At 41.4% G+C, this 16,472-nt stretch overlaps 1 protein-coding gene across 6 annotated transcripts in view; it reads left to right on the top strand.

Moving 5' to 3' along the window:
• The window catches only part of SLC4A7 (solute carrier family 4 member 7), a 558,274-nt gene that overhangs the window by 386,609 nt on the left and 155,193 nt on the right, over window positions 1-16,472 (top strand). For all 6 annotated transcript variants that reach the window (XM_053714241.1, XM_053714242.1, XM_053714243.1 and 3 more), the window contains exon 5: window positions 14,629-14,789. In XM_053714241.1, the coding sequence (XP_053570216.1) occupies window positions 14,629-14,789 (161 nt within the window). The remainder of the gene's footprint in view (window positions 1-14,628; window positions 14,790-16,472) is intronic.

The raw sequence follows: 16,472 nt of genomic DNA, 5'->3' as shown, positions 1-16,472 counted from the left end.
CACTTTGGCAGCTTTTTTTTATGTTCTGGCTTCAAAAGACAGAAACTGGGACAACCTTCTCCACTATTTGGGTGTCCTGATTCTACCCAAAATACTTACACTGCCCTTGGTTTTTAGATCAAGAAAGATTTCTCCCCCTTCCTCCCAGTTCCAAGGTAAGATCCTCAGATATTTTGAGGTATGATCACAATGATAAGGGAAATATAAGTACTCTAAATGCTATTCTATGAATTTAAAACAACAACATGCTTATGTGTATGAAACAAGCCAAAATAAAAGTGGGAAATGCATAGTTGAAACATTATGCAATATAAGAAGTAATTCTGCAATAGTATTACTAAGTAATTGTTTAGATGTTTTAGTATTGTACATGCCTACATGCCAGCATATATCAGATACCTCCTTTATCTAGCTATTTTACCAGGTTAAGAAAAATTTTCTTACATGAAAAATAAGGGATCAAGTGGAAGTAACATCATAAAAAAAGTACAGGTTGATTTCTCCAACATAGGTGTGTCCGGTCCACGGCGTCATCCTTACTTGTGGGATATTCTCTTCCCCAACAGGAAATGGCAAAGAGCCCAGCAAAGCTGGTCACATGATCCCTCCTAGGCTCCGCCTACCCCAGTCATTCTCTTTGCCGTTGTACAGGCAACATCTCCACGGAGATGGCTTAGAGTTTTTTAGTGTTTAACTGTAGTTTTTATTATTCAATCAAGAGTTTGTTATTTTGAAATAGTGCTGGTATGTACTATTTACTCAGAAACAGAAAAGAGATGAAGATTTCTGTTTGTATGAGGAAAATGATTTTAGCAACCGTCACTAAAATCCATGGCTGTTCCACACAGGACTGTTGAGAGCAATTAACTTCAGTTGGGGGAACAGTGAGCAGTCTCTTGCTGCTTGAGGTATGACACATTCTAACAAGACGATGTAATGCTGGAAGCTGTCATTTTCCCTCTGGGATCCGGTAAGCCATGTTTATTACGATTGTAAATAAGGGCTTCAAAAAGGGCTTATTAAGACTGTAGACTTTTTTTGGGCTAAATCGATTGATTATTAACACATATTTAGCCTTGAGGAATCATTTTATCTGGGTATTTTGATATAATAATATCGGCAGGCACTGTTTTAGACACCTTATTCTTTAGGGGCTTTCCCAAAGCATAGGCAGAGCCTCATTTTCGCGCCGGTGTTGCGCACTTGTTTTTGAGAGGCATGGCATGCAGTCGCATGTGAGAGGAGCTCTGATACTTAGAAAAGACTTTCTGAAGGCGTCATTTGGTATCGTATTCCCCTTGGGGCTTGGTTGGGTCTCAGCAAAGCAGATACCAGGGACTGTAAAGGGGTTAAAGTTCAAAACGGCTCCGGTTCCGTTATTTTAAGGGTTAAAGCTTCCAAATTTGGTGTGCAATACTTTTAAGGCTTTAAGACACTGTGGTGAAAATTTGGTGAATTTTGAACAATTCCTTCATGTTTTTTCGCATTTGCAGTAATAAAGTGTGTTCAGTTTAAAATTTAAAGTGACAGTAACGGTTTTATTTTAAAACGTTTTTTGTACTTGTTATCAAGTTTATGCCTGTTTAACATGTCTGAACTACCAGATAGACTGTGTTCTGAATGTGGGGAAGCCAGAATTCCTATTCATTTAAATAAATGTGATTTATGTGACAATGACAATGATGCCCAAGATGATTCCTCAAGTGAGGGGAGTAAGCATGGTACTGCATCATTCCCTCCTTCGTCTACACGAGTCTTGCCCACTCAGGAGGCCCCTAGTACATCTAGCGCGCCAATACTCCTTACTATGCAACAATTAACGGCTGTAATGGATAATTCTGTCAAAAACATTTTAGCCAAAATGAACACTTATCAGCGTAAGCGCGACTGCTCTGTTTTAGATACTGAAGAGCATGACGACGCTGATATTAATATTTCTGAAGGGCCCCTAACTCAGTCTGATGGGGCCAGGGAGGTTTTGTCTGAGGGAGAAATTACTGATTCAGGGAACATTTCTCAACAAGCTGAACCTGATGTGATTGCATTTAAATTTAAGTTGGAACATCTCCGCATTCTGCTTAAGGAGGTATTATCCACTCTGGATGATTGTGACAAGTTGGTCATCCCAGAGAAACTATGTAAAATGGACAAGTTCCTAGAGGTGCCGGGGCTCCCAGAAGCTTTTCCTATACCCAAGCGGGTGGCGGACATTGTTAATAAAGAATGGGAAAGGCCCGGTATTCCTTTCGTCCCTCCCCCCATATTTAAAAAATTGTTTCCTATGGTCGACCCCAGAAAGGACTTATGGCAGACAGTCCCCAAGGTCGAGGGAGCGGTTTCCACTTTAAACAAACGCACCACTATACCCATAGAGGATAGTTGTGCTTTCAAAGATCCTATGGATAAAAAATTAGAAGGTTTGCTTAAAAAGATGTTTGTTCAGCAGGGTTACCTTCTACAACCAATTTCATGCATTGTCCCTGTCGCTACAGCCGCATGTTTCTGGTTCGATGAGCTGATAAAGGCGGTCGACAGTGATTCTCCTTATGAGGAGATTATGGGAATCAATGCTCTCAAATTGGCTAATTCTTTCACCCTAGACGCCACTTTGCAATTGGCTAGGTTAGCGGCTAAGAATTCTGGGTTTGCTATTGTGGCGCGCAGAGCGCTTTGGTTGAAATCTTGGTCGGCTGATGCGTCTTCCAAGAACAAGCTACTTAACATTCCTTTCAAGGGGAAAACGCTGTTTGGCCCTGACTTGAAAGAGATTATCTCGGATATCACTGGGGGTAAGGGCCACGCCCTTCCTCAGGATCGGCCTTTCAAGGCAAAAAATAAACCTAATTTTCGTCCCTTTCGCAGAAACGGACCAGCCCAAAGTGCTACGTCCTCTAAGCAAGAGGGTAATACTTCTCAAGCCAAGCCAGCTTGGAGACCAATGCAAGGCTGGAACAAGGGAAAGCAGGCCAAGAAACCTGCCACTGCTACCAAGACAGCATGAAATGTTGGCCCCCGATCCGGGACCGGATCTGGTGGGGGGCAGACTCTCTCTCTTCGCTCAGGCTTGGGCAAGAGATGTTCTGGATCCTTGGGCGCTAGAAATAGTCTCCCAAGGTTATCTTCTGGAATTCAAGGGACTTCCCCCAAGGGGGAGGTTCCACAGGTCTCAGTTGTCTTCAGACCACATAAAAAGACAGGCATTCTTACATTGTGTAGAAGACCTGTTAAAAATGGGAGTGATTCATCCCGTTCCATTAAGAGAACAAGGGATGGGGTTCTACTCCAATCTGTTTATAGTTCCCAAAAAAGAGGGAACGTTCAGACCAATCTTAGATCTCAAGATCTTAAACAAGTTTCTCAAGGTTCCATCGTTCAAGATGGAAACCATTTGAACTATTCTTCCTTCCATCCAGGAAGGTCAATTCATGACCACGGTGGATTTAAAGGATGCGTATCTACATATTCCTATCCACAAGGAACATCATCGGTTCCTGAGGTTCGCATTCCTGGACAAACATTACCAGTTCGTGGCGCTTCCTTTCGGATTAGCCACTGCTCCAAGGATTTTCACAAAGGTACTAGGGTCCCTTCTAGCTGTGCTAAGACCAAGGGGCATTGCTGTAGTACCTTACTTGGACGACATTCTGATTCAAGCGTCGTCCCTTCCTCAAGCAAAGGCTCACACGGACATTGTCCTGGCCTTTCTCAGATCTCACGGATGGAAAGTGAACGTGGAAAAGAGTTCTCTATCTCCGTCAACAAGGGTTCCCTTCTTGGGAACAATAATAGACTCCTTAGAAATGAGGATTTTTCTGACAGAGGCCAGAAAAACAAAACTTCTAGACTCTTGTCGGATACTTCATTCCGTTCCTCTTCCTTCCATAGCTCAGTGCATGGAAGTGATCGGGTTGATGGTAGCGGCAATGGACATAGTTCCTTTTGCACGCATTCATCTAAGACCATTACAACTCTGCATGCTCAGTCAGTGGAATGGGGACTATACAGACTTGTCTCCGAAGATACAAGTAGATCAGAGGACCAGAGACTCACTCCGTTGGTGGCTGTCCCTGGACAACCTGTCACGAGGGATGACATTCCGCAGACCAGAGTGGGTCATTGTCACGACCGACGCCAGTCTGATGGGCTGGGGCGCGGTCTGGGGATCCCTGAAAGCTCAGGGTCTTTGGTCTCGGGAAGAATCTCTTCTACCGATAAATATTCTGGAACTGAGAGCGATATTCAATGCTCTCAAGGCTTGGCCTCAGCTAGCGAGGGCCAAGTTCATACGGTTTCAATCAGACAACATGACAACTGTTGCGTACATCAACCATCAGGGGGGAACAAGGAGTTCCCTGGCGATGGAAGAAGTGACCAAAATCATTCTATGGGCGGAGTCTCACTCCTGCCACCTGTCTGCTATCCACATCCCAGGAGTGGAAAATTGGGAAGCGGATTTTCTGAGTCGTCAGACATTGCATCCGGGGGAGTGGGAACTCCATCCGGAAATCTTTGCCCAAGTCACTCAGCTGTGGGGCATTCCAGACATGGATCTGATGGCCTCTCGTCAGAACTTCAAAGTTCCTTGCTACGGGTCCAGATCCAGGGATCCCAAGGCGGCTCTAGTGGATGCACTAGTAGCACCTTGGACCTTCAAACTAGCTTATGTGTTCCCGCCGTTTCCTCTCATCCCCAGGCTGGTAGCCAGGATCAATCAGGAGAGGGCGTCGGTGATCTTGATAGCTCCTGCGTGGCCACGCAGGACTTGGTACGCAGATCTGGTGAATATGTCATCGGCTCCTCCTTGGAAGCTACCTTTGAGACGAGACCTTCTTGTTCAGGGTCCGTTCGAACATCCGAATCTGGTTTCACTCCAGCTGACTGCTTGGAGATTGAACGCTTGATCTTATCGAAGCGAGGATTCTCAGATTCTGTTATCGATACTCTTGTTCAGGCCAGAAAGCCTGTAACTAGAAAGATTTACCACAAAATTTGGAAAAAATATATCTGTTGGTGTGAATCTAAAGGATTCCCTTGGGACAAGGTTAAGATTCCTAGGATTCTATCCTTCCTTCAAGAAGGATTGGAAAAAGGATTATCTGCAAGTTCCCTGAAGGGACAGATTTCTGCCTTGTCTGTGTTACTTCACAAAAAGCTGGCCGCTGTGCCAGATGTTCAAGCCTTTGTTCAGGCTCTGGTTAGAATTAAGCCTGTTTACAAACCTTTGACTCAATTTAGTTCTTTCAGTTCTTCAGGGGGTTCCGTTTGAACCCTTGCATTCCGTTGATATTAAGTTATTATCTTGGAAAGTTTTGTTTTTAGTTGCAATTTCTTCTGCTAGAAGAGTTTCAGAATTATCTGCTCTGCAGTGTTCTCCTCCTTATCTGGTGTTCCATGCAGATAAGGTGGTTTTACGTACTAAACCTGGTTTTCTTCCAAAAGTTGTTTCTAACAAAAACATTAACCAGGAGATTATCGTACCTTCTCTGTGTCCGAAACCAGTTTCAAAGAAGGAACGTTTGTTGCACAATTTGGATGTTGTTCGCGCTCTAAAATTCTATTTAGATGCTACAAAGGATTTTAGACAAACATCTTCCTTGTTTGTTGTTTATTCCGGTAAAAGGAGAGGTCAAAAAGCAACTTCTACCTCTCTCTCTTTTTGGATTAAAAGCATCATCAGATTGGCTTACGAGACTGCCGGACGGCAGCCTCCCGAAAGAATCACAGCTCATTCCACTAGGGCTGTGGCTTCCACATGGGCCTTCAAGAACGAGGCTTCTGTTGATCAGATATGTAGGGCAGCGACTTGGTCTTCACTGCACACTTTTACCAAATTTTACAAGTTTGATACTTTTGCTTCTTCTGAGGCTATTTTTGGGAGAAAGGTTTTGCAAGCCGTGGTGCCTTCCATTTAGGTGACCTGATTTGCTCCCTCCCTTCATCCGTGTCCTAAAGCTTTGGTATTGGTTCCCACAAGTAAGGATGACGCCGTGGACCGGACACACCTATGTTGGAGAAAACAGAATTTATGTTTACCTGATAAATTACTTTCTCCAACGGTGTGTCCGGTCCACGGCCCGCCCTGGTTTTTTTAATCAGGTCTGATAATTTATTTTCTTTAACTACAGTCACCACGGTACCATATGGTTTCTCCTATGCAAATATTCCTCCTTAACGTCGGTCGAATGACTGGGGTAGGCGGAGCCTAGGAGGGATCATGTGACCAGCTTTGCTGGGCTCTTTGCCATTTCCTGTTGGGGAAGAGAATATCCCACAAGTAAGGATGACGCCGTGGACCGGACACACCGTTGGAGAAAGTAATTTATCAGGTAAACATAAATTCTGTTTTTTTTTCTCTGTTGCTGCAAACCATTAATTAAAGTGTAACCATTTTCTGTACTTAAATGGTGAACTTAATGTTTAATCCTCTTTCATGCTGAGTCTGATTGAGTTGTTGCCTTTTTTGCAAAGTACCTGCAAAGAACTTGTTTAAAGGGACATGAAACCCACATTTTTTTTTCATTCACGATTCAAAGAGAGCATACAATTTTTAAAAAAAGTTTCCAATTTACTTATGTTATTCTTTGGCGAAGAGCTATCTAGATAGGAAAAAGTGCTGCCATTTCGTGCTCTTGCTAATGTATAGTATCATTGCAAAACTGCTGTCACATGGTGCTGCAGACACATGCACACTCCTAAGCTTACCTTAATGTGCTTTTCAATAAAGGATACGAAGAAAAGGTAGTACATTTGATAACAGTAAATTGGAAAGTTTTTTTTTAATTGTATTCTTTATCTGAATCATGAGAAAAGAGAAAAAAATTGGTTTTATTTCCCTTTAATGTTTAATTCTCTTTCATGCTGAGCCTGTCGTTGAATTTTTGAGTCGTTGCCTTTTTTGCTGTGCTATTTTTTTAAAACATAATGCTATTTTAAATGAAACATTTTGTGTTTATGCTTTAAATTTCTATGATGTGAGTAAGTGAATATCCTAAATATTAAAAAGTGATGTTTATTACATTATTTAATATGGTGTATTGCAAATAACATAGTTTTCTTTTTTTCTAACTGCAGCAAAGAGTTCAGTTTACCTCTCCATAACATTGACATTTATGCTTTACATGCAGGCTCTTTTCTTCTATAAGGTACGATGAGTCCACGGATTCATCCTTTACTTGTGGGATATTATCCTACTGCTAACAGGAAGTGGCAAAGAGCACCACAGCAGAGCTGTCTATATAGTTCCTCCCTTAGCTCCACCCCCCAGTCATTCTCTTTGCCTACTCTAAGTACTAGGAAGGGTAAAGTGAAAGAGGTGATAAAATGTTAGTTTTTATTTTCTTCAAGCAAGAGTTTTTTTATTTTAAATGGTAACGGTGTGTACTATTTTCCCCCAGGCAGCAGATGGATGAAGACTTCTGCCTGGAGGCTGATGATCTTAGCATTTGTCACTAAGATCCAGAGCAGTTAACACAGAATGGCTGAGGAGTACAAGAAACTTCAGTGTGAGGAACGTTTTCATGCTATATAGCAGTGAGGTATGTTCAGTCATTTTTTCTGGAGAGACTGTGGTATTTCAGAAAGGCTGACAGTATCCCCATGAGGGTAAGGGTAAGCAGTAATCCTAAAGAGAAGAGGGGTATTACTAAGCTTGCATATAGGGGCTAATAAAAAATGGTTGACACTGAGTTTGAATGTTTGTGGGTAAACGTTTTTTGAACTGGGAGTGCTGATAACGTTTTTGGCTATAACGGTTTTTTGAAACTTTATTGAGGGTACACTTGGCTTCTGTTTTTGGGTTTCAGAACCCACATGGCTAGTTTGAAACCGCTCTGGTGCGGTTCATTTAAGCTGAAAAAACATCAAGTGAGATGGGCGGGGCCTATTTTCGTGCCTCAGTTGCGCAGTTGTATTTACAAAGCAAGCAGCAAGCTCCAACTCCGGTGAGCCCTTGTGGAAGTGTTGGGCCAAATCGAAGCTTTTAACCCCATTTTTCCAATCCCTGAGGGCAGGTAGGCGCCACAGCAGGGCTGTGGCGAGGTTCTGGGGGTGTTTTTTCCGGATTTAGGCCTTATTAACTATCCGGTTTTTCACAGTAAAGGGTTGTGTTCCTTTCTTTGTGGGGCAAATTTAGCTGCATAAATTGAATCTTATATAAAAAAAATTGAAACGATTGGTGTATTTTAAAGCAGTTTTGCAAAACGTGTATGCTTTTTTTCTCTTAAAGGTGCAGTACCGTTTATAGGATTGTTATTTTTTTCACTAAATAAAGTGTTTTCAAGCTTGTTTGTGGTCATTACTAGCCTGTTCAACATGTCTGACATTGAGGAAAGCCAATGTTCTATGTGTTTGGAAGCCATTGTGGAACCCCCACTTAAAATGTGTTCCTCATGCACTGAAAGGGCAATAAATTGCAAAGAACATATTTTAGCTAATAAAAGTATGTCACAGGATGATTATTCTCAGTCAGAAGGGAATCAAGTTATGCCATCTAATTCTCCCCAAGTGTCACAACCATTAACGCCCGCACAAGCAACGCCAAGCACTTCTAGTGCGTCCAATTCTTTCACCCTGCAAGATATGGCCGCAGTTATGAATACTACCCTCACAGAGGTTTTATCTAAGCTGCCTGGGTTTTAGGGGAAGCGCAGTAGGTCTGTTGTGAGAGTAAATGCTGAGCCCTCTGACGCTTTATTAGCAATATCCGATGTACCCTCACAATGTTCTGAGTTGGGGGTAAGGGATTTGCTGTCTGAGGGAGAGATATCTGATTCAGGAAAGATGTTCCCTCAGACAGATTCAGATATGACGGCTTTTAAATTTAAGCTAGAACACCTCCGCTTGTTGCTCAGGGAGGTTTTAGCGACTCTGGATGATTGTGACTCTATTATAGTTCCAGAGAAATTGTGTAAAATGGACAGATATCTAGAGGTTCCTGCCTACACTAATGTTTTTCCGGTCCCTAAGAGGATTTCGGACATTGTTGCTAAGGAGTGGGATAGACCAGGTATTCCCTTTTCTCCCCCTTCTAATTTTAAGAAAATGTTTCCCATATCAGACACCATGCGGGATTCGTGGCAGACGTTCTCTAAGGTGGAGGGAGCTATTTCTAGCCTGGCTAAGCGTACAACTATACCTATTGAGGACAGTTGTGCTTTCAAAGATCCTATGAATAAAAAATTTGAGGGTCTCCTAAAGAAAATATTTTTTCATCAGGGTTTTCTTCTGCAACCTATAGTGTGCATTGTTCCTGTAACTACTGCAACTGCTTTTTGGTTTGAGGCTCTAGAGGAGGCTCTTCAGGTTGAGACCCCATTAGATGATATTCTGGATAGAATTAGGGCTCTCAAGCTAGCTAATTCTTTCATTACAGATGCCGCTTTTCAACTGGCTAAATTAGCGGCAAAGAATTCAGGTTTTGCCATTTTAGCACGCAGAGCATTATGGCTTAAGTCCTGGTCTGCTGACGTGTCATCAAAATCTAAGCTTTTAGCCATCCCTTTCACGGGTAAGACCCTATTCGGGTCTGAACTGAAAGAGATCATTTCAGACATCACTGGAGGAAAAGGCCATGCCCTTCCTCAGGATAAGACAAGTAAGATGAGGACCAAACAAAATAATTTTCGTTCCTTTCGAAACTTCAAAGGTGGTCCCTTTTCCACCTACCCTGCTGCAAAGCAGGAGGGGAATTTTGCTCAATGCAAGTCAGTCTGGAGACCTAACCAGACTTGGAACAAAGGTAAACAGGCCAAGAAGCCCGCTGCTGCCACCAAGACAGCATGAAGGGGCAGCCCCCGATCCGGGACCGGATCTAGTAGGGGCAGACTTTCTCTCTTTGCTCAGGCTTGGGCAAGAGACGTTCAGGACTCCTCGGCTTTAGAAATTGTGACCCAGGGGTATCTTCTAGTCTTCAAAGATTCTCCTCCAAGGGGGAGATTCCATCTTTCTCGATTGTCTGTAAACCAGACAACAAGAGAGGCATTCTTATGCTGTGTAGAAGACCTATATACCATGGGAGTAATCTGCCCAGTTCCAAAAACAGAACAGGGGCAGGGGTTTTACTCCAATCTGTTTGTGGTTCCCAAAAAAGAGGGAACCTTCAGACCAATTTTAGATCTCAAGATCCTAAACAAATTCCTCAGAGTCCCATCCTTCAAGATGAAGACCATTCGGACTATTTTACCAATGATGCAGGAGGGTCAATATATGACCACCGTGGATTTAAAGGATGCGTATCTGCACATCCCTATCCACAAATCATCATCAGTTTCTCAGGTTCGCCTTTCTGGACAAGCATTGCCAGTTTGTGGCTCTTCCCTTCGGGTTGGCCACAGCTCTGAGAATTTTCACAAAGGTGCTAGGGTCCCTTCTGGCGGTCCTAAGGCCGCGGGGCATAGCAGTGGCGCCTTATCTGGACGATATTTTAATTCAGGCGTCAATTTACCAACTAGCCAAATCTCACACGGACATCGTGTTGGCTTTTCTAAGATCTCACGGGTGGGAGGTGAACGTAAAAAAGAGTTCACTTACCCCTCTCACAAGAGTTCCTTTCCTGAGAACTCTTGAGAGATTCATAGACATGAAAATTTTTCTGACAGAGTTCAGGAAATCAAAGATTTTAACCACCTGCCGAGCTCTTCATTCCATTCCTTGGTCGTCAGTGGCTCAGTGTATGGAGGTAATCGGACTAATGGTAGCGGCAATGGACATAGTTCCGTTTGCTCGCTTGCATCTCAGACCACTGCAACTATGCATGCTCAAACAGTGGAATGGGGATTATGCAAATTTATCTCCTCAGATAAATCTGGATCAAGAGACCAGAGACTCTCTTCTTTGGTGGTTGTCACAGGATCATCTGTCCCAGGGAATGTGTTTCCGCGGGCCAGCATGGGTCATAGTGACAACGGACGCCAGCCTATTGGGCTGGGGTGCAGTCTGGAATTCCCTGAAAGCACAGGGAGTGTGGACTCAGGAGGAGGCTCTCCTCCCGATAAATATTCTAGAATTGAGAGCGATATTCAATGCGCTTCAGGCGTGGCCTCAGCTGGCTTTGGCCAGATTCATAAGATTCCAGTCGGACAATATCACGACTGTAGCATATATCAATCATCAGGGGGGAACAAAGAGTTCTCTAGCGATGATAGAGGTTACCAAAATAATTAGATGGGCAGAGACTCACTCTTGCCGTTTATCAGCAATCTATATCCCAGGAGTGGAGAATTGGGAAGCTGATTTTCTAAGTGGGGCACACCAGAATTGGATCTGATGGCGTCTCGTCAGAACGCCAAACTTCCTTGTTACGGGTCCAGATCAAGGGATCCTCAAGCAGTACTGATAGATTCTCTATCAGTACCTTGGTTGTTCAACCTGGCTTATGTGTTTCCACCATTTCCTCTTCTCCCTCGTCTGATTGCCAGAATCAAACAGGAGAGAGCTTTGGTGATTTTGATAGCACCTGCGTGGCCACACAGGACTTGGTATGCAGACCCAGTGGACATGTCAGATTCTGTGAGTCGGTCATAGATACCTTGAATCAGGCTCGAAAGCCTGTCACTAGGAAGATTTATCATAAGATATCTTTGTTGGTGTGAATCCAAAGGCTTCTCATGGAGTAAGATCAGGATTCCTAGGATTTTGTCCTTTCTCCAAGAAGGATTGGAGAAGGGGTTATCAGCTAGTTCCCTAAAGGGACAGATATCTGCTTTGTCAATTTTACTGCACAAGCGTCTGGCAGATGTTCCAGACTTCAGTCGTTTTGTCAGGCTTTAGTTAGAATCAAGCCTGTGTTTAAACCTGTTGCTCCGCCATGGAGTTTGAATTTAGTTCTTCAAGAGGTTCCGTTTGAACCTATGCATTCCATAGATATTAAGCTTTTATCTTGGAAAGTTCTGTTTTTAGTTGCTATCTCTTCGGCTCGAAGAGTTTCTGAACTATCTGCATTGCAATGTGACTTGCCTTATCCTTTTTTTCATTCTGATAAGGTTGTTTTGCGTACCAAACCTGGATTTCTTCCTAAGGTTGTTACTAATAAGAATATTAACCAGGAAATTGTTGTTCCTTCCCTGTGTCCTAATCCTTCCTCTAAGAAGGAGCGTCTGTTGCACAACTTGGACGTGGTTCGTGCTTTGAAGTTTTACTTGCAAGCGACCAAAGATTTCCGTCAAACATCTTCTCTGTTTGTTGTCTATTCTGGAAAGCGTAGAGGTAAAAAAACTCTTTTTGGCTGAAAAGCATCATCCGTTTGGCATACGAGACTGCTGGACAGCAGCCTCCTGAAAGAATTACAGCTCACTCTAATAGAGCGGTGGCTTCCACATGGGCTTTTAAAAATGATGCTTCTGTTGAACAGATTTGTAAGGCTGCGACTTGGTCTTCACTTCATACTTTTTACAAATTTTACAAATTTTATACTTTTGCTTCTTCGGAGGCTATTTTTGGGAGAAAGGTTTTGCAAGCAGTGGTGCCTTCCGTTTAGGCAGTGGTGCCTTCCGTTTAGGCATCTGTCTTGTCCCTCCCGTTCATCTGTGTCCTATAGCTTTGGTATTGTATCCCACAAGTAAAGGATGAATCCGTGGACTTGTCGTACCTTATAGATGAAAAGTAAATTAATGCTTACCTGATAAATTAATTTCTTCTATGGTACGACGAGTCCACGGCCCGCCCTGTCATTTTAAGACAGATTATATTTTTTTGATTTAAACTTCAGTCACCTCTGCACCTTTTAGTTTCTCCTTTTTCTTCCTGTACCTTTGGTCGAATGACTGGGAGGTGGAGCTAAGGGAGGAGCTATATAGACAGCTCTGCTGTGGTGCTCTTTGCCACTTCCTGTTAGCAGGAGGATAATATCCCACAAGTAAAGGATGAATCCGTGGACTCGTCGTATGAAAGAAGAAATTAATTTATCAGGTAAGCATAAATTTACTTTTTGCTTCAAAAAAACCCCCAACTCCAATTAAGTTGTGTTGTCATATTTTGCAACCCTACCATGGTCACCTAATGTAATAAAGGGGCTTTTTTTGATGCTCCGCTTTTTATACAAAAGGTTTTTGAAAGTAGAGGTTAAAGGGATTCAGATATAGCATACAACTTTTCAATTTACTTTTACTATCAAAATTTCTTAATTGTCTTGGTATCCTTTGTTGAAGGAGCAGCAGTGCAGTACTGGGAACTAGCTGAACACATCTGGTGAGCCAATAACAAGAGGCATATAAGTGCAGAATGAATCATCTGCTAGCTCCCAGTAGTGCATTGCTGCTCCTGAGTCTACCTAGGTATGCTTTTAAACAAAGGATATCAAGAGTACAAAGCAAATTATATCACAGTAGTAAGCTGGAAAATTGTATAAAATTACATGCTCTGTCTGAATCATGAAGAAAAATTTAAAATTTTATGTCTCTTTAAAGGGACAGTCTAGGCCAAAATAAACTTTCATGATTCCGACAGAGCATGTAATTTTAAACAATTTTCCAGTTTACTTTTATCACCAATTTTGCTGTGTTCTCTTTGTATTCTTAGTTGAAAGCTTAACCTAGGAGGTTCATATGCTAATTTATTAGAACTTGAAGGCCACCTCTTTTCAGAATGTATTTTAACAGTTTTTCACCACTAGAGGGTGTTAGTTCACGTATTTCATATAGATAACACTGTGCTCGTGCACATGAAGTTATCTGGGAGCAGGCACTGATTGGCTAGACTGCAAGTCTGTCAAAAGAACTGAAATAAAGGGGCAGTTTGCAGAGGCTTGATACAAGATAATCACAGAGGTTAAAAGTATATTATTATAACTGTGTTGGTTATGCAAAACTGGGGAATGGGTAATAAAGGGATTATCTATCTTTTAAAACAATAACATTTCTGGTGTAGACTGTCCCTTTAATCCATAGTTAATTTTTATATAATACTGCTACTGTCGTCAGATATAGTAGCTTATGCAATGGAAACAACTGAAACATAACAGCTATTATATTATATTGTGTTGTACATTTCAGATAATAATTATTTACTTCCAAATATCTGAAATATAAAAACGTTCCTTAGTCTAAGTTAATTGCTATTTTCATATCAAATATCTTCAATAAATATGACCCTCTTTGGAAACAGAAGATTACCCTCTCAATGTATGTTCTGTGAACTTGATATCTGTGCCATCACATGGTCCCTCAGCGATACTGGTGGCTTCATAGCATAAAATGAGTGTGAAAATGTCTTTATGGAGATTGGAACTTAAAGGGACACTAAAGACAAAATTAAACTTTCATGATTCATATTGAGCATCTGCCATTTACTTTTCAATTTACTTCCATTATCAAATTTTGCTCAGTCTGTTTATATGCATACATTCTGAGGCATCAGCTCCTACTGAGCATATGCTCAAGTTCAGAATGTATACATATACTAGTCTGTGATTGGCTGATTGCTGTCACGTGATACAGGCGGCTGACAAATGGAGAGAAAAAAATACATTTGTCCGAAAAAAAAATCTGCTTTTTGAAATTCAGAGTAAGTGTTAATTGCATTGTCTTTTAATTGTGCAAGTGTTAATTATGCAATTCTACTTAACAACAAAAGTTGACAGAAAACATAAGATCTGTTACAATTAAAGGTTATATAATATTTATGGTTTTGTTCTAGGTGGCTCAAATTTGAAGAAGATGTTGAAGATGGTGGAGATCGATGGAGCAAACCTTATGTGGCCACTCTTTCGTTACACAGCCTTTTTGAGTTAAGGAGTTGTATACTTAACGGCACAGTAATGCTAGACATGAGAGCCAGCACAATTGAAGAAATAGCAGGTAATATTCTAGCACTAGTCATTATAGAAGACCTAGAAAAAACCATCAATATAAATAAGCCTTATGACCCGCATATAAATGTATGGCCATTACAAACACAAAAAATATGTTTCCTAAATATGTGCAGTGTCATGGGGCCATGGTTTTCTAGGGTTGCATGGTACCCCCTGTCTGCATTTCTCCCTTATAGAGGGATCTTTTAAATTCTTTGTTTGACCATTTACTAACAGTTCCCAAAGCACACATTCTTTGTTTTTCTTTTTTCCTGAGGCCACCCCTAAACCATGGCACATATTCTAGTGATGGAGGCTGCATGTGGCTTATGGGCTGGCATTTGGCCTTCCCTGTGTTATAGTATCACTGGAAAATCACATATTATAACCTCATCATGATACTGCAGGTGTTAAACATTCTGCTTGAAGCTTAAACATCTAGCTGGCATGCGAATATTTGGAGAGCTTGAATATTTATGTGATAGCTACTTTTTAGCTTCTGGGATGTATCAAATATGTATGAGCTGTACCAGGCAGGGGGTACCCTGCTAGAATAACATCATATATAGTTACCTGGAAAGCAGTAAGTTTTTAGTTTAAGGGACATGGAAGTCAATAACATGTTGGTACTATAAACTCCAACCTAAAATGACAAGACACACTGCAATGTAAATTGGGTTAAAAATCTGCTACTTAGTAGTGTGCTTTACAACTCTAGCATTCTACAAGCCTTTTATATTCCTTTAATCTCATATTTACAAAAAGAGTATTGTGTTCTAGATCTTATGACACCAGCTGACATAAATCTGCATAACTATGTATGTTTTATACCAAAACAAAAGCAAGAAACAGACTAGAAACAGTAAATTCTTGACATGTAACCTGTAGAAATGAAATTCTATTTTGTAATTGTTGACATTTCCTTTTTAACTACTAGTCGTAAGACAAGTTAAACAGAATAACTGGTTAAGTGCTTAGTGCAATTATAAAATAGAAAATCTTTTTTGACTAAAAAAGGAGATTTCTCCAACATAGGTGTGTCCGGTCCACGGCGTAATCCTTACTTGTGGGATATTCTCTTCCCCAACAGGAAATGGCAAAGAGCCCAGCAAAGCTGGTCACATGATCCCTCCTAGGCTCCGCCTTCCCTAGTCATTCTCTTTGCCGTTGCACAGGCAACATCTCCACGGAGATGGTTAAGAGTTTTTTGGTGTTAAATGTAGTTTTTATTCTTCAATCAAGAGTTTGTTATTTTAAAATAGTGCTGGTATGTACTATTTACTCTGAAACAGAAAAAAGGATGAAGATTTCTGTTTGTAAGAGGAAGATGATTTTAGCAACCGTTACTAAAATCGATGGCTGTTTCCACACAGGACTGTTGAGATGAAGTAACTTCAGTTGGGGGAAACAGTGTGCAGACTTTGCTGCTTGAAGTATGACACATTTCTAACAAGACTTGGTAATGCTGGAAGCTGTCATTTTCCCTATGGGATCCGGTAAGCCATTTTTATTAATAAGAATAAAGGGCTTCACAAGGGCTTTAAAGACTGGTAGACATTTTTCTGGGCTAAAACGATTAATTTATAAGCATTTTTAATAGTTTATAGCTTTGAGGAGTTATTTTATTCTTGGGAATTATGTTAAAAAAACGGCAGGCACTGTATTGGACACCTTTTTCACTGGGGGCCTT

Source organism: Bombina bombina, chromosome 5, assembly GCF_027579735.1.
Source record: "Bombina bombina isolate aBomBom1 chromosome 5, aBomBom1.pri, whole genome shotgun sequence".
Taxonomy (NCBI): domain Eukaryota; kingdom Metazoa; phylum Chordata; class Amphibia; order Anura; family Bombinatoridae; genus Bombina; species Bombina bombina.
Note: the sequence above shows the minus strand (reverse complement) of the source record. Positions and strands in the feature narration are given on the sequence as shown.